This window comes from Aspergillus niger (genome assembly GCF_000002855.4).
Source record: "Aspergillus niger supercontig An15".
Taxonomy (NCBI): Eukaryota; Fungi; Ascomycota; class Eurotiomycetes; order Eurotiales; family Aspergillaceae; genus Aspergillus; species Aspergillus niger.
Window position 1 is genome coordinate 846,554 of NT_166530.1, and position 17,685 is coordinate 864,238.

The 17,685-nt window shown below is 52.1% G+C and overlaps 8 protein-coding genes across 8 annotated transcripts; 3 read left to right on the forward strand and 5 right to left on the reverse strand.

The window, feature by feature from the left end:
• Positions 1-338: 338 nt before the first annotated feature.
• On the reverse strand, positions 339-729 carry An15g03480 (hypothetical protein; the record flags this gene model as incomplete). Its single annotated transcript, XM_059744597.1, has 3 exons — positions 339-477; positions 562-593; positions 673-729. The coding sequence occupies 3 exons, from the start codon at positions 727-729 to the stop codon at positions 339-341; spliced, it is 228 nt and encodes a 75-aa protein (XP_059602520.1).
• A 323-nt stretch (positions 730-1,052) lies between these two features.
• On the forward strand, positions 1,053-8,737 carry An15g03490 (uncharacterized protein; the record flags this gene model as incomplete). Its single annotated transcript, XM_059744598.1, has 9 exons — positions 1,053-2,058; positions 2,115-2,354; positions 2,421-2,733; positions 3,035-3,275; positions 3,338-3,426; positions 3,477-3,790; positions 4,176-4,398; positions 4,438-8,468; positions 8,697-8,737. 9 exons carry the CDS (start codon positions 1,053-1,055, stop codon positions 8,735-8,737), a joined length of 6,498 nt encoding a protein of 2,165 aa, XP_059602521.1.
• A 418-nt stretch (positions 8,738-9,155) lies between these two features.
• An15g03500 (uncharacterized protein) lies at positions 9,156-9,935 on the reverse strand (the record flags this gene model as incomplete). The annotated part of the gene is made up of 1 exon (XM_001396851.1): positions 9,156-9,935. The coding sequence occupies one exon, from the start codon at positions 9,933-9,935 to the stop codon at positions 9,156-9,158; it is 780 nt and encodes a 259-aa protein (XP_001396888.1).
• Positions 9,936-10,114: 179 nt separating this feature from the next.
• On the reverse strand, positions 10,115-10,635 carry An15g03510 (hypothetical protein; the record flags this gene model as incomplete). Its single annotated transcript, XM_059744599.1, has 3 exons — positions 10,115-10,247; positions 10,309-10,466; positions 10,543-10,635. 3 exons carry the CDS (start codon positions 10,633-10,635, stop codon positions 10,115-10,117), a joined length of 384 nt encoding a protein of 127 aa, XP_059602522.1.
• A 120-nt stretch (positions 10,636-10,755) lies between these two features.
• Positions 10,756-11,373, reverse strand: An15g03520 (hypothetical protein; the record flags this gene model as incomplete). The annotated part of the gene is made up of 3 exons (XM_059744600.1): positions 10,756-10,869; positions 11,100-11,171; positions 11,284-11,373. 3 exons carry the CDS (start codon positions 11,371-11,373, stop codon positions 10,756-10,758), a joined length of 276 nt encoding a protein of 91 aa, XP_059602523.1.
• A 131-nt stretch (positions 11,374-11,504) lies between these two features.
• On the forward strand, positions 11,505-13,741 carry An15g03530 (uncharacterized protein; the record flags this gene model as incomplete). The annotated part of the gene is made up of 3 exons (XM_001396854.3): positions 11,505-11,966; positions 12,044-13,307; positions 13,365-13,741. The coding sequence occupies 3 exons, from the start codon at positions 11,505-11,507 to the stop codon at positions 13,739-13,741; spliced, it is 2,103 nt and encodes a 700-aa protein (XP_001396891.1).
• Positions 13,742-14,508: 767 nt separating this feature from the next.
• On the forward strand, positions 14,509-16,398 carry An15g03540 (uncharacterized protein; the record flags this gene model as incomplete). The annotated part of the gene is made up of 2 exons (XM_001396855.3): positions 14,509-16,266; positions 16,357-16,398. 2 exons carry the CDS (start codon positions 14,509-14,511, stop codon positions 16,396-16,398), a joined length of 1,800 nt encoding a protein of 599 aa, XP_001396892.3.
• Positions 16,399-16,835: 437 nt separating this feature from the next.
• On the reverse strand, positions 16,836-17,653 carry An15g03550 (uncharacterized protein; the record flags this gene model as incomplete). Its single annotated transcript, XM_059744601.1, has 2 exons — positions 16,836-16,922; positions 16,985-17,653. The coding sequence occupies 2 exons, from the start codon at positions 17,651-17,653 to the stop codon at positions 16,836-16,838; spliced, it is 756 nt and encodes a 251-aa protein (XP_059602524.1).
• Between the last annotated feature and the right edge of the window lie 32 nt (positions 17,654-17,685).

Sequence of the window (17,685 nt, forward strand, 5' to 3'; positions counted from 1 at the left end):
AGACTCCTTCCTGCCCAATTGTTCGTCGTTTTAATCTCGTGCCACGTTCCGCTGCGCCGCCCGAGCGTTTTGCACCTTCGCCATCTGGTAAGCTCCATCCAGTCCTGCACCGCAAACCCATGCCCCGGAACCATTGGCCCTGCCGTACATAATTTCCGTCAGCCCCCCATGTGGCCGAAGCTGACACGATTTGTCCCTTTACTTAACATTTAGTGTTCCCTTTTCTCCTCCTTCCCTTCTTATTTTTTTTTTTATCAGGGAGAAGGAAAGAAAAAAAAAAGTCGATTTGCATCATACACCTTCTCTCCTTCGCCGATCCCAGTTAATCTTCACTTAACTTATCCCTCCCGTCCGCCTGTCTTTCCTATCCTTCTCATCCTCCGTCTTCCGCTCGCTTTCACCACGACGGCTCCTTCCGCCCTCCTCTCCTCTCCGGCAGTTTTTCCATTTTCCCTCTTCCGGGCATACTTTTGCGACCTGCACGTCACTGCGCACTTCACGATTTTCGCATAGCGTTTTTCGCCCTCGCTTCTGACTCAGTGTCTATCGATTCGTCGATACCGTGTGAAGACGGTTCGTTGACGCATACCACCCTGCTAGTTATACTCACCGGTATAAACTGTCAGGTGGAGACAGACGTCTTCAACCCTGCTGGGATCTGTCACTCAGCACCAGAATTGGAGGTCTTTCAGGATCAGTTGGAATAGCGAATCGCCGTCGAGAACCCATCAACGCGCCAGTCAGTCACCTCGATTTTCGGATAGTCATACTTGCGCGCGCCACACGAGATCGCCATTGGACACGTACAGTTGGTTAAATCTATATTGCATTAATCGAATTGCCAGTCAACGTTTGAACGTTCACTGTCTTATTACGTGTTGTGCCGATCCCTGAACATGAGACAGCGGAGCGACCCTGGCTTTTACACCATTTGGTCTCGAAACACATCAGAATACTCCTCGCCAATCCGTCTCTTCTAACACCTTCCCCTCCCTGATATCCATTTCCTTAGTATCTTTCTGGATTGCAGGTATACCAGTCAACAGATTGTCATGGAGACCACTCTTGCTCATCGACCTTGGGAGCCCGCTACTACGGGACCGCAAACCCCCCCAGTGTCGTCTACCCAAACCCTCCCATCTATTTCGACTTTGACAGCAAGTATGGCCGGCGGCATGCCTACCCAGGCCGAAAAGTCACCGGGGAATGCCTCCCTAAATACGATAGAGCGAGATTCGGGGAATTGGTCCATGCCTCAGAGTACCAGTAAGGCTTCGTCTTATTCATTCCTACCTGCGGAGGCTGATTGTCCCCTAGGGTCGTCTACCTACTCAACCACGACAAACGCGACAGGCAACTATCCCTCTCTCTCCTTCCTCACGTCCCAACCTTCTCCCAATCGCGCATCCTACGTCTCGGATCGGTCCCCGTACCCCAACGACCACTCTAATACCAACACGCCTTCCTCTGCGGGAGCGCAGCCTTCGCCCAATTTCGGGTCAACCCAGCCGAACACAACCCTGCCTTCGATCAACCAGAATTACGATGCTCCTTCTCAACGAGGCAGTATGGTGGAACACCCCGAGTCTCGACGGAGCAGTGTGGATAGCAGGATGAACCAAGGAATCAGCTCGCTTGCCATTAACCCCGCATCTCCTTATCATAGCACGAATGCTTCGCAAACCTCGATTGTTTCGGGTCTCCAACGAGAGCGCGGTATTTCTATGGACGTGAATATGAACAATTCCTATCGCGGCCCTCGATACTCTGGAGGCCAACCACTCTCTCCACTTGGCCCGCGGGCTAGTGAACATCGCGGATTTGCAGCTGGCCGCACGGCACCTGCCATCTCGTCGAATCCTCGCTCTGAAATCTACAATGCAGAGGCACCCACCGCTGGTCTTGCATACGCTTTCCCGGATCCTGACGTTGCGCGATCCAATTCTGTCTCTTCTACCACCGAAAAGTCAACCAATCAATTCTCCCGCAAAGGAAGTACTGCTGAGTCACTTGCCAGTAGCGTCTTCTCTGATGCACGGTTACCTCGTGGACAGCATGGTATGTCTTCTGAATCCCTTAAGATATACGAACTACGATTCCTGACCTTTTTCTAGAACTTCCTCAAAATGTGCACCATCATTCTTTACAACACAAGCAAGTCCGTGGTCTTATTGGAGAAGCAGACGCACATAGTGGTAGTACGCCTTACAGCAGAACTCCCGAGCTGAGGGTAACGCACAAGTTGGCGGAGCGAAAGCGTCGCAGTGAGATGAAGGATTGCTTCGAAGCTTTGCGTGTCCGCCTCCCACAAAGTCAGAACAATAAATCGAGTAAATGGGAGACACTCACAAGAGGTATTTCATAACTATCGCAGGCACAGCCCTGGTGTTGACGTTGTTCTTTTACTAACGTGCTTGTAGCTATCGAATATATCTCACATCTAGAAAAGATGGTTACTACCACTCGCAGAGAAAATGACGTGCTGAGGAGCGAACTTGACGAGATGCGGGCGCAACTCAGTCAGCAGCAAGCCAATGGCCAATCTCGGCAGCCGTCGATCTTTGAGCATCATCCCGTAACGGTGCCACAGCCGAATGGGCAGGTACATGGCGCTATGTTTTCCGGTTATGCTCCTGGATCCGCGATGCAGCAAGAGCAACCGCGAACGCTTCCTCCGCTCATGAACGGGACTGTTGCTCCAATGCAAGGCGTGCAGTACACCGACGAACGACGGTAGCTAATCGATGGCCACCGAGATTCTTACCCATGACACAGCCCATGACGAATGCATTGGTGACGGTTGCTTTACTTGACACGGCCCACATTTCCTCGCGTTCTAGACGCGGTATCCGACTTCTCTTTCTCTGGCTTGTAGATTTGTTTTGGGTGGCTATCGTCCTTTCGAGCGACAATCTGCTTGACTATTTCATCATCCTATCCACCATTTTGGTTGGCACAACAGCGATTCTTGGCTAGCCTATGGCGGGTAACAAAAACCTCTCATCCTGTTTCTCTATATTTCTCACCTCTCCAGCATATTACCCCCTTGGTCATGTCCCGTTACATTACATCTCGGGGTCATGGTGGCTTCCACCTCCCCAAACTCATTCAACCCCTACCCATTTTTACCCCTCTCCCCAAGAATCGGAAGATCGGGGCGTGGAATCTGTTTATTTGACCTCCATCATGTATTGTCGGTGTTGTTAAAGGTACCGTGTATGCACGGAAGAAGGGCAAAAAAGGAAACTCGAACATTAGTTGCTTGGAAAAGGAGTGTATGTGTGGCATTGTTTTGATATCCCCATGGTTTGTTTATTATGTGTATTTTGCTCTACAGATACCTGGAAATCAAACGTCGAAGCATCGGTTGATACCGGTCGACATCGATGTCGATCGAGAACCTGTTCCACCTCAGCTGCCGTCTCAGTAGTGTTCCGGATTGAGTCGACTAAGCGGAGAATCTCATGAAATCGTAGCTTCAAACGGCCGTGGGTGATTGATATTGTTAGTAGGAGGTCAGAGCTACGTTGGGGCATCCCGTGGACTGCGTTGATGCAGGCTATTTTTGTCCCTGGCGTCTTGGCTGCTGATTGGCGCCCGGCGAAGTTCTGCAACCTCACCGGCGTCGTGGATATGCTTCTGTTAGCGCCGCGTGCCCCCCATCGGCGGCTACAGAGCTCCCACGGCTTCTTCAGGAGCCAATCCACCCCTGGAGCTATCTGCCAAACATCATCTTGCAGAGTCGATCCAAGCAACCCTGGCCAATGGAGTCCCCCCGTCCTGCTCGACTGTATGAGGCCGGAGGATTTGGCACTCTGCACAAATAGTAGCCAGGACCATGCGGGTCCGCAAGTGTCCAGGTCAAGGATGGCTGTTGCATGATATGCATGAGCTCTCCCACTCATTTCTAGCACCCTGTGGGTGCTTGGGCTTCTTCCTGGCACCAGCTGGTCGTGTTATGACTTTTCCATCACTCTCCTCTTTCCTCTGCTGCCTTCCTTGTCCATGTGCTACGTCTACCACCTCAGCAGTTGGTGTTCGAATTGTTCACCTGAATTTACAGTTCTGGCCTATTCGATTTCCTTTGTATCCCTTATATTCTTCTCAAAGGGGAATGTGTGAATAACAACTGGCGTTCTCGTGTTGTTCTGTTGAGGCTGCTTTGTGTTCTGAAGGTCATTGTTCCCTCTGGTTCATAATTGTCTCACCTGGATGCTTTGATCATAACAATAGCAACCCAAGCGTCCTTTGTTTCCCACTTTCAAAATCAAAGGCCATCAGTTTATCAACGAAAGGCTTCACAATATCGCAGCTGGTTTGCTTGATCTATACCGAAACGACCTTCATCTGCTGCGCCAGTCCGTATACGGTACTTGGCCTACTCCCACCCCCTGAATGGTGTGTTACTGAAACCAGCCGACTAATGAATTGGTTTAGTATAAGGCAGATTTTTGGCCTCATTGGCCATACGGCCCCCGAGATGCAGAATTCGACGGCAGGTCTACGAATTCCTGCAGCTCCGACTTTCCCTCTGTCATCTCCGATCACAGAGGAGATTCCGAGCCCGGTGCCATCATCTCCAGAGGACCATGACATGGAAAGGAATCGACCTTTTGCTTTTCTGAATAAGACAACACGCAGAAATAACCCATTCATACGTGAAGGAAGTTATGATAAGCACACTCAGTCACAGGAAGCAGTAGATGGGACGGGGGTCTCTTATCAGGCAAATCCGAACCAAGAGGACTTAAGCAATCTTGGGCTCTACACAGGGAAGAGCTCAGGACGGCCTTTTGGGTTGAGCTTGGTTACGGATTTCTCTCACTCTACATCAAAGGCACCTGAAGATGGATCAGTGCCGACTCTCGTGGATTTGAATGACTTGAAGGCTCTCTCTGAGGTGCGAGAACAGGAAAGGAATGCACATACTCTTAAAGGGATATTGAAGAAAGTCCCCGGTCAGGACTACGACCAAAAGCCCGGGAAACCGTCCGTATTCGACAACAAACGACTATCTTACTTCAACATCAGGCGGAAAAAGAAGGGAAACGACGACCTGTCGCCATCCGATCGACCGATTATGATTGGACTAAGCATGCCATCTGATGAATCGTTAAGTACTCAAGGAAGAGGGCTAACAGTAAATACTGGCCATGCCCAACGAGCGGCACTGACTCCCTCGATAATTGTGACTCCGGCCAAGGAAGACACATTTTGGACAGGCCTTGACACGACTCATCCTCGTCCTAGGATAGCGTCTAGCATCTACTCTCAACCAACGCCGTATCCCGATGAAAATGACAGCGACCTTGACATTCCACCTGTGCCTGCTATTCCTAATTATGCCTTTTTGGCGCATAATGAGAACCCGAGCACGAATATGAACACTGACTCTACACAAAGGCAATTTGTATCCGCAGCAGGGAGACAACGCTCCCTCTCGGCTGGCACTCTGTTTGAAGAAGATGACGTGCGACGGGAGAGCCGCTCTCGGTCATATTCCAGCGGGACTGTCAAAAAGATTCCGGATAGGTTAAGCATCAACACTGAAACCAACAGGCATCAGTCACAGGGTTGGTGGACTTACTTGCTCTCACCTTTGCTGAGTCGTTACAGCACAGCCATGGGTCCCACCACCCAAACTGAGGCTGCCAGACCACCAGTTCCCAGCATCGCAACGGAGTCAAGGGAATCGAGTGACGAGTGGTGGGAAAAGGAAGTATCCAGCTTCTCGCCCGATACGCCAGAAGCCATCATACCTCATCATAAGGAATTGTCACCTGACTGGACAGATGCTAGTTTGAACCCCTTTGATGAGAAAAGACTGAGTATTCAAGACCAACCTGTCGAACGAGAGCGAAATGCCACATCCTTTATGTTCCCGGGAAGGCCAATCCAGGGCTCTGCGGCTGAATACTACCAAGCCTGCGCACACGAATTGTTCAGCGGACGGCCGTACTTTGAATGCGTCAACCATGTCTGCTCTATAACACCCAAGGACAAGATTCCCGGCTATACCGAGGGTACAGTTGTGGGTTCCTCAGATAACAGGAGTCTTCTGATTGACGTTGGGGACATGCCACAAAACGAAATTCCTGGCTTGAGAGCTGTTCCCACTACTTCGGAGCCACGCACTGTGTATGAACCGAGTGTAATGGATAAGGGAGTAGAGGCCACCCTTGACAATCTTCAGGACGATGATCCGGTTGGAAAAGCTAGCTCGAGGGGGGTACCTCCGTCTGAGCATCCAACGATCCAACCTCCTCCCACCCTGCGTCCTCTGAGCGAGTATCCTCCGACCGAGCACTCTCCTAGCGAACATCCTCCTAGCGAACATCCTCCTAGCGAACATCCTCCTAGCGAACATCCTCCTAGCGAACATCCTCCTAGCGAACATCCTCCTAGCGAACATCCTCCTAGCGAACATCCCCCGAGTGAACACCCTCCGGCTGGTCAACCTCCAGTCGACAACAATCCAAATCAGCCTATTCCTGATGAAGGGTCACGGGAATTGCCTCAGGAAGCCTTTCCAACATCACATGCCGGAGGAGAAACAGGAGAATTAGCACCGCCTCCAAACAGTCAAAGCGAAAGGAAGACGTCTTGGCCTATCTTTCAGCCAATTATCCAGCCAGTCGTTCAACCAGCACCGCAGCCAGCACCTCAGCCAGCCATTCAACCAATAATAGTGCAAGCTCCTCAACCGGTTGCTCAACCTGCCCCTCCAACTCAGACCTTCCATGTTCATCCTGCTACTGTCCCATCGCCGATTCTCATAGCACCCCATGGGCACCAGCATCCAGCATTTCCTCAAGAACAACAGACTGAACCACAGCCTGAACCACAGCCCCCTAACCCTACGTCTCCTGGCCTCCAACAAGCCACCGTGAGGGGTGGCTCAATTCCGCTATCTGACATGCATACTACCCCGGCTCCTGCATATACATCCAACCACAATAGCTCCTCGACCCCAGCGCCTACATATACTTCCCACTACACTAGCTCTATGCCTCGCATGGAGCCTCATCCACTCCCACAAGAGGGAATGACACATACCACCACAGAGAGAGAGATAATTGAGATACGACGGAAAACGTTAGAGACAGAAGACAAGAAGAAGAAGAAAAAGAAGTTTGGCTTGTTGTTCTGCTGTTGCTGTTGCGGTGGTAACCGGTCTCATAAAAATGGCTGTTTCGGTAGGAAAGACAAGGACAAGAAGGTCAAACGTCGGTGGTACCTAGCTATCCTCACGTCCTTCCTCATAATCATAGCGATTATCCTCCTTCTAGTCATGACCTTGACAGGAAAAGGCGACTCAACTCCAGTGGAGTCACAGTGGCTCAACCTCACCGGCTATCCACCGATGCCCACTGGTATCGCAACAATTGCCGGACCAAAGCCTCAGGTACAGCAGTCAGGATGCATAACTCCATCCACCCTTTGGAGCTGTGCTCTACCACCAGAGGAACAATCCGCCAACAAGTCCTACGCGGCCAATGAGCCGAACTTCCGCGTGGAAATACGATTCCGCAACGGCACCTACCCTAACAGCACCACAATTGCCTCACGATCCAGCAAAACCCTCTCCTCACGGAGCTCCGACAACCCCTACAGTCCATCCCCATCCCCACCAAGCATGAAAGACCAGACCTTCCTTGGCAACACAACAGACAACAACACCGTCCCCTACGCTGGCGAGGAAACCCCCTTCTACATGACCTTCCTCTCAACCAGCACCCTAACATCCACATCCACCCTTCGCCTGGCGCGAAGATCCTCCGACAGCTCCTTCCCTAACCTCGCAACAATTATCCCCTCCCCAGACGAAGATTCCGACGGAACCGCCGCCGCCGCAGATCTATACCCAATGCCCTCCTCCCAACCAGTCCGTCTCTACAACCGCGGCCTCAACACAGAACACTACGGCTTTTATACCTACTTCGACCGCTCCATCTTCCTCTCCTCCCGAGCCCCCCTCGACGGCAACACAACCGACACAAACCCCAACGACCGAAACGGCGGATCCAACGAATCTGACGCCCGCGTCCGCTGCACCTGGTCCCAGACCCGCTTCCTCGTCCAAATCTGGACGCGCTCCAACGACACACTCCTGGAGAATGCAACGGCCACGTCCACTGCATCAGCAACTGCATCAACAGCAACAGCAACAGCCACGACAACGCCTTCCTCCGCGAATGACTGGACCCGGCCCGGATCCTTTCCTTACCCTGTCACCATAACTCTAGACCGCCATGGAGGAGACGCTAAAGAAAAAATGGTCTACTGTTATGGCATGGAGAGCGGCGAGCAGATCAACTCAACGGAAGTCAAGTTGCAGCTTGAGGATCGATCGTACGGTGGGACGCTGGTAAATCCGGCCCCGGGGATTTTCGACTTATATGGTAATTCGTCGACGGACGCTACGGGGGATTATGGGGGCGTTGATGGGGGAAGTGGAGGGTGTTCCTGTAAGTGGGCGAATTGGGTATCGAGTTCATGAGGGGTTGATGGTAGGATGAAAAGGATATGACTTCCCAAGTTGGAACGAAAAGAGGAATGACATGTCAGCTTTAGTTGTCTTGGTTGATGATTGCATATATGCATATATGCATGGTTGCATCTGTATGGGAAGTAATGACTCGAAGATGATAAGTAAGCTTACGGTGCAGATGCAGTATAATATACCACTACAATAGACGCAAATGTCATTTCTTTCCCTATTATTGATGATAAATGAATTTACCGAGTCTAATACACAATCCATATACCTGAGTACTCCAGAACCCAGAAAGGAAACAAAAGTTCAGACCGGAAACAAGATAAAACGCCGTATATACCTCTAGAAATTCGATTCCAACGAAGCGACAATCTGGTTTTTGACCAGAGTACAATATCGGAATCAACGAGAGCATATATTAATTGTATTGTGAAGGACACCTGGAACAAACAAGCAAATAGAAATGTATCATAAGTGAGCGAAGCGATCCACTTCTCGTCAATAGTATTAGTTTTTAAAGAGTTTCTGGGTGTAATAAACCTGCCCACTTCGTTGTATTGTATTTTTTGTATCGGTTTCGGAGCGGTGGTCTTGCCATCAAGCAGTCTAGTGATGCATGATATCGAAGGTAAAATCAGAAGAGAGACAGTAGCGTCATTTAAGCCAGGACAAGCAGGCCCATGGCGATGCTGCCGACGAGAGCAAGGCCGGGAAGAACCATCTTGGCACCAGAGCTGGACGAGATGAATCCCGTGGAGGTAGGTGCAGGAACAGTAGCACCGCCGTTGCCGCCGCCCTCGCCGCCGCCTCCGGAGGTGCTGGTAGCAAAGGACCCTGAAGAGGTGGTCGAGTTGGAGAACCGCTGCGATGTGGTGCTGGCGTTGCTACTGGCGGCCGGGGGGATGCTGGCAGCAGGTGCACTGGTCACGGCGGGGTTCGACTCGACCGGTGCTGGTGGGACGCTAGGGTTGACAGCAGCCGGGGCACTCGTTTGAGCGGCCGGTGTCTCCGCTGCGGAGGTCTTGATGAGCGGGACGCTCGGTTGAGCAGCGGTGCCAATCCCCTGGGTAGCCGGGGCGCTGGATCCAATAGCGGCGGGCACAGTGTTGGTGACCACTGGAGCGCTGGAGCCAGTGGCAGCGGGCTGAGTCTCGGCAGCACTGGTCTTGATGACTGGGACACTTGTCTCGGAGGAACCAGAAGCTGTGGGGCTGGACTCCGGGGCACTGGATGCGGCAATGGGAGGCGGGTGCTGGACGCTGGATTCAGTAGGTTGAGATTCAGCACTGCTGGGCTGCGCGGTGACGACGGCGGTGGTTTCGACGGTACTTTGGGCGACCACTGTGGTCACTTGGCCGTCGTCACTAGCAGACTGGCTTGCGTGGGCAGCGCCGACTGCGAAGGCCAGAGCGGTCACAACGTGGGTTGAGTAACGCATTGTGAATGGAGGAGTTTTGAGAGAACGGAAGAAAGAGATCTATCGCGGTACAAGTAGCAAAACTTAGCGTCAAGAAGAAAGATTGAAAGGTAGAGAATGAAGCATGGCAACGCAGACGGATCGAGCTGGATCTCGAGGTTCTTTATAGCTTTGCTTGAGGTACCATTCCGGTACTACCATCATTGCTTGACAGTCGGTTTAAACTCCGGGACAAGTGCTTCTTCATGGTGCCATCCACGAATCGCAAGAGGTTTAGGGATCCGGATGCCGTAGTGTGGAAACGAACGTGGGAAGCTAGGCACTGCTTCCGGACTAGATCGAACAGATTGAATCTCAAAATAGCACAGCTGCTACCCAAAGCATTGACAGCCACCCGGATCTAGATAGACTACTCCTGCTGGTAGCAGATCCAATTGGGGCTCTTCCCAACGTCATGTGACTTGTGGCTGCCACCCCAGGGGTTCCCAAAAGGGAAGTCGAGTGGCCGGAATCAGCCAGCCAGAGGAATGTTGATCCATTCTTCAATGATCTCTAGCCCTGCGAAGAGAATAGTATCGTCGAACGCATTTAGGAAGTGCAATGAGGAAGCAGCAACGTCTCAACAGACGAAAGCATCCCCAGGATGCTGTGAGCTACCTGCTACGTCAACCTCACCACGTTGCAATCTCGACTGTGGCATGTTTCGCAAGTAATGTGCCATCGGATGTTTCACACCTAAATGTCGATCGATTAGCAGTCTAGCAGTTCAATCTAGCGAATTCTGATTGTCTCTCGACTAGTGACTCAATCGTCTTTTGTTAGTCACTGAAAGCCTAAGTGGTCAATCATCGGGGACATTGTTGCGACCGCAACTTTCAGTGCTACCGATGCTGGACTGGGCGATGTACAGGCACTGCCAGTCTTTGAACAAGGACAGTTCGTTTAAGGCTCCTGCCTGTGCAAGCCAACCTCCCCTTATTCGTCTGTGCTTTCTGATTGCTCGATAGCACGTTTGTAGTTCTGTTCTTCCGCTGATCACCCAATGCAAGCTGTCATGATGAAGACATAATAGCTTTACTTGTCAAATTAGCCAGTTATCTTCAAGCTAGGGTATGCCAACGCCTTGGAGGAGAACTTCTTTGTGAAGCTTCAAGCATAATAGAGGCCACTGGTCTCCCCCAGGACCCCTTTGACAGAGCGGCGGAGAGTTGACGACGCGTGGGAATTGCTGATGTCAGTTGGTAGGAGACGGTCAAGCTTTTACATAGATCAGACTCCAAGAGGGACAAAATGTCATGTTAGCTCGAGAACTAGTCCTGCTAGTAGTTATACAGAGTTGAACATATCCATGGTGTGGGGGAGGACAGACATGAGCTGGACCGGTGGTTCCCATTCGGCACCGGCCCGGAGATCCGCCGATCGCCTCCCCCTCGAGGTCAATAATCCATGAAGCCGCCATCCTTTATCATCCCCAAGTTCCTCACTATCTTCCCTACCAACACTCCATACGTGTCGCCATACCGGCTCCAAGGTCGGTCGGTTTCTCCTCCGTGCCTCTGCACTCCGGCCTGATGCCACCGCCCGTCACTCATGCCTCTCCGACGCAACATTCCCACTTCCTCCCTTCTGTCTCCCGGCGACTATGACGAAGATGCCGAGTCGCTCCGCTCCCCGTCAGAGCAGGACTCTGACTCGGAGGACGACGAATTTCTTAGGAGATCACGCACCACATTAGAACTTGCCGAACATGATCGCACAGTACTGGATGAGGAAGAAGAAACGGAGAAACTGCTTACCCGCACCGGTCCAACTCATGGCCTTCGCCGCATCTTCAGCCCCAGCAGCAGTAGCGTTCGAATTGGGAAGCAGGAGCGCAGGCGACAACGCCAACAGGCCAGAAGAGAGGCCCGCAAGGAGCGCCGTAGGCAGGCACGTGGATCCGGAGAGATAATGTTTGAGATGGAAGAGGGTCACCGGGATGATGAGCACTCTCTCCTGAGCGCATCCTCGTCCGACTTCGACACACGGGTCAAAGAATATGCCTTTATGCAGGTATGAATGTCACATGGCAACCTCTCATGGGTTTATTGGCTTTGCCGGAGCTCCGGTACTGACATCTTGGTAACCAGCCACGGCGTGTTTCATGGCGCAGACTCGCGCTCGTATTTTCCGCTATCGTTGTCCTTCTCCTTATCTTCTTACTAGGCGCATATAAAGCATCTACGAAGTATCGCGCCCCCCATACCTCGAGGCAACTTCTATCTAATGGCACTGCTTTGTTCGCACCTACGACGATCTTGATTTCTCTAGATGGTTTTCGAGCGGACTTTCTCACTCGTGGCTTGACACCAACCCTCCGCTCATTCATTGCAAATGGCGTCTCGCCGCAGTACATGTTACCCAGTTTTCCAAGCGTGACCTTCCCGAATCATTTTACACTCGTTACGGGACTGTATCCTGAGAGCCACGGAATTGTTGGAAATACTTTCTGGGACCCAGAGTTGCAGGAAGAGTTCTATTATACCCACCCGTCGGTCAGCATGCAACCAAAATGGTGGAACGCAGAACCTCTGTGGATGACGGCCGAGAATCAGGGCGTGAGGACCGCTGTCCATATGTGGCCGGGCTCCGAGGCACATATTGGAGGCGTAGATCCAACCTACCTCGACCAATACAATGGGTCCGAAATGCTTTCCTTGAAAGTGGAACGCATCTTGGGACTATTGGATATGCCTGGAGTAGAAGCCGAGTCAGACATTGCGCCACAGAGACCTCAGTTTATCGCTGCCTATGTCCCGAATGTTGATGCAGATGGACATAACTATGGCCCTAACAGCACTGAAACTCGCAACACAATCGCCAGGGTCGACGATATGCTTGGCAGCCTATTTTCCGGTATCGAAGCACGCAATCTAACGGATGTCGTGAACATTGTGATTGTCTCCGACCATGGCATGGCGACAACCGCGACCGAGCGATTGGTTCAGTTGGAGGATCTGATCGATATTGATCTAGTCCAGCGCATCGACGGGTGGCCGTTACGCGGGCTGCGTCCCAAACGACCAGAGGATTTCCAAGTTCTCCAAGCTCAGTTGGAGAGCGTGGCCGCGAACTATTCGCATGCGGTCGAGATCTACACGCGTGAGGGCATGCCTGAACGGTATCACTTCCAAAACAATGATCGCATCGCCCCTCTCTGGGTAATTCCAAAGACAGGATGGGCGGTCGTCGAGCGTGTCGACTTTGACGTCCAGAAGGCCTTGGAGAATGGGGAGATATATCACCCCAGAGGCATTCATGGTTACGACCACGAGCACCCCTTGATGCGGGCAATTTTCATCGCCAGGGGACCCGCATTCCCCCATGAACCAAACAGTCGCTTGGAAGCATTTCGTGAGTCATCCATGACCCTTTTTTCGCACGGGGTTGGATTTGAGCTAACCAATGTAGAAAACGTCAATGTGTACAACATTATTTGCGACTCACTCGGGATCACCGCGCACCCGAACAATGGGACCATGCGCCTCCCTCTCAAGACGATAGGCCTTCACTCTGACGAAGACACGCCCACGCTGGCCAGTGTTCCAGACCCCCCAGTTTCTAGCACGACCGCCACTATGACGCCAACGATGTTGCCATCGGCAGAGACTTCCTCTTTTGCGTCCCCGACGGAAACGGCGCCTGAAGCTCAGCCAGAGCCTGACCCGGAAAGCGAGGATGAGAAGGGCCCAACCTGGTGGGGGACCCTTTGGGACAAACTCCAGGAAGCCAAGGAGTGGGCAACCGATATATTCGACACTGTGAAAGACAATTTCGCCGGATCATGATCATAGACATAGAACGAGTGGCTATGTCATTGTTTTCTTTGCTTGTTGGCTTTCTGGTGCTCTTACTGTTGGTTATTCTGCGAGGCGCGGCTTTTTTTGGTTTAAAGGAAGGGGGGCCATAACCCATTAATACGTCATAATCAAGATACCCACATTTGGATTTTACAGACTACGATTGAATACAAGAAAGACATCATTGGCTCGCAGGGGGGGGGGGTGTTTCTCCGAGAGGAAGATGGGGATGCGGCTGAAAAGGGAGAAACCCACGATCGCCGGGTGAGTTGCCGGGATTGGCGCCCGCCTGCTTATGGCGATGACTCAAGTGGCTCCCCGTCAGCTGCGCATTCCACTGCGCCAGTCACTTCCTTCGTTGGGCGCGGTTCGTCAGTTACACACTGGCCTACACGATGGGTCAGAGACTCGCTCTAGATCCTGTGCCTACCGCTCGGCGCAGATGGATGCCTACCAACCCCACGATGCCACGGCTTGTCAGCCTTCCTGCCTGGCGCATCATGGCTGGGATAGAACTATAAAGGAAGAGCTCATTCTTGACAATGAAAAGCCTTTTCATCCAGGCCAATTAATTGCATTTTTTTCCTTCAACGTTTATTTCCAGTTTTCTGTTATAGAGCTGCCGGTTAGTTGCATATTATTGTTGTTTGCCGCTAAAGATTCGTTTATACACGGTTAATCCCACGCCCACGGCATTGTTCGCATATGCTGGATTTCTCTATATAACGTATCCCTACGACTACAAAACTCTCACCATGGCTTCAAGCGCCTTTCTCAGCAACACCATCAACAACACTCCAGTCATGAACGCAACATCTTCCTCACAGTATATGAATCCTTCCGACAGTGCGATGTTGGATATGTTCATTCCGGGATACTCCTTCATCTCCCGGTTTTTAATATCATATTTACACATCGACCTCTCCCAATATATTCCCATGATTTTGACAGCCGTGGCTTTTGTCGCTTCACTGCGATATGTGTTCTCCCGCTCCCACGAGCTGTTAAGTGACTACTGTGTGTCAACAGCTGAGATCCGCCTCGAGGATGAAGTGTACAACTATCTGATGTTCTGGATGGCGCAACACCCCTCGACGAAACGGTCCACTCAATTCGTAGCCAGCACCAAGATCTCTAGCGGCGCACGATACTACGACTCCGACGACGAGGGTGATCTAGACGACGAAGATGAATACGATGAGAATGGCAACGTCGTCTCCGACTTCGACGACTACTGGGCCAAAACCGTCGCACGGGACAAGTTCAAGCGCCTGCGCTTCACTCCAGCCGAAGGAAGCCATTATTTCTGGTTCCGCGGTCGTCTTCTTACCTTCACTCGTGCCAAAGAGGAAAACAACAACACTATCTCCTACATGCGATACGTGCCTGAGAGACTTTTCATCTCATGTTTCGGTCGTGATCCCACTATCCTGAAGGAACTGCTCGCCGAAGCTCAAAGGGCATGGGTAGCAAGAGACGGAAACAGCACAGTAATCTACCGCGGCCAAAAAAATGGCGGATACACGGACTGGGTGCGCTGCATGGCACGCCACCCCAGACCTCTCTCCACCGTCGTACTAGACCCAGCCCAGAAGCAGTCTTTCATCAAAGACATCAAGGAATACCTCCACCCCCGCACGAGGAGATGGTACTCCAACCGAGGCATCCCTTACCGACGGGGTTATCTCCTCCACGGTCCTCCCGGGACAGGAAAGACCAGTCTCTGCTTTGCAGCATCAGGGCTCCTCGGTCTGCCTCTATACCTACTGAACCTCAGCTCCAAGAGTCTGGACGAAGACGACTTGATGTCTCTATTCCAAGACCTCCCTCGACGCTGCATCGTCCTCCTTGAAGATATTGACTGTGCCGGAATGACCTCCAAGCGCGCGGCCAACAGCACTCAAGACGACAAAAACAAGAGCGACCCCAACAACGCCAATACCAACCCAGCCGCTGCTCCCAACACTGCCACCAACACTCCCGCCGGTTCCTCCACAGATAAGAAGCCCTCTGAGGAGACCACTGATAACAAAGGCATCACCCTCTCCGGTCTGCTCAACGTAATCGATGGCGTCGCAGCAAGTGAAGGCCGCATTCTCATCATGACTACCAACCATCCGGAGAAACTCGATGCTGCGCTCCTCCGTCCCGGCCGCGTAGACATGACCATCACTTTCGGATACGCTCATTCCCAAGACATCCGGGAGCTGTTCTCGTCGATTTACTCCACGCTTGAGGGTGACTTGCGCTCTGTGTCTCCTAACAGGAGGAAGGATGCCATCACCAGCCACGACGGCAAAGCCAATGGTGTCAAGAAAACAACCATTGGTGATGGAATGGAAGAACGGCCCCCTGTTTCGGATAAGATTGTCAGGTTGGCGAAGGATTTCGCAGCTGGTATCCCTGCTGGGGAATTCACTGCTGCGGAGGTGCAGGGCTATCTGTTGAATTATAAGGATGATCCGGAGGGTGCGATTGCAGGGATTGGGGGGTGGTTGGAGCGGACAGAGAAGGTGAGAAAGGAGAGGAAGGAGAAGGCTGAGAATGGGAAGAAATAGATCTTCTGTTCTGCTCATTTCTGTGGGTTACGATGATGATTATAGATAGTAGAGATACCCCACCCTACTCTTAAAGAAACTTACTAACTAATATGAATGATATGCATGACCTCATTACCATGTAGAAGATATACAGATTCACACAAAATCCAGGACAATAAATAACCCTTCCAAGCCACCAATATCAATCCGAAAACGAACGTGGTATCTAACAAATATCAAACACAAACACCCATCCAGAACCCAAAACTCCCAACACCACCCACAACCCACCAAACCCTCACATTGAACTACTAACAACCTAAACAAACTCCACCTCCGTCCCCGCAATCCTCACCTCAGCCGCGTACATACACCTATTATCACCACAAAACCCATGAAACAGCATGCGATCCCCACACCCACAAACCGTCCCACCCCCCGGCGAAACAAGCCCATAATCCCCAGATTTCACCAACTGCCTCCCCGTCTTCGTATACGGACCCGTAATCTCACTCGCCGTCGCCCACCGCACATCATACTTCTCATCCGTATAGCAATGCGTCGAGTAAAACAAAAAGTACGTGTCCCCATGCAGAATCAAATTCGGGGCCTCCACCAACGGCCCGTCGCTATCATCGCGGTCCAGGATCTGCACCGCGTCGCCGACGGGGGTAAACCCGTCCGTATCTACTTTTTGGAGAAGAATCGGGGTGGGTTTCAATGGCGCAATGCCGTTGTTGCAGTCCCCGCCGTTGCCGATGCTGTTGCCGTCCACTTTGAACACGACGTAGCGTGAGCCGTCTTTGTCTAGGAAGCCGGACGCGTCGATGCTGCCGCCTTGGTCGAGACGGCAGGAGAGGGGGGTTGGGTTTGGGATGTAGGGCCCGCTGGGATCGGTGGATTCTGAGACTGCGGTGCCGATGCAGTGGTGGCGGAGCATTTGTTGTGCTTCGCCGCTGTAGTAGAGGACGTATTTGCCGTCGTTCTGGGGGTGGTGGTGGTGGTTAGTTTGGATTTGGGGGAAGGGGATGGGATGGGATGGGGAATGTACACGGCGGACTACGTCTGGGGCCCAGTGGTCAATTTGGGTCTCCCAGCCTGCTAAAGTGGGGAGGGCTTCTTTGTCGAGGAGGGTCCATGTTTTGAAGTCTGCGGACTTGGCTACTTGCACCGTGCGGTTGTTGCCGTTCGTCCCGAAGGCGTACCAGGTGCCGTCGTCGGCTTGGACGAAGCCGGGGTCTGGGAAGTCCGTGTCAAGGGCTAGCCAGGGTCCGGTGGCTCGGATTTCAATGGGTGAGGTTATCACAGATGTGATTAGCGTGAGGCCTAGGGCACAGAGGGATGGTAGATGGGTCCACATTATGTTGTCTCAGTTAGGGTGGTTATTTGGGA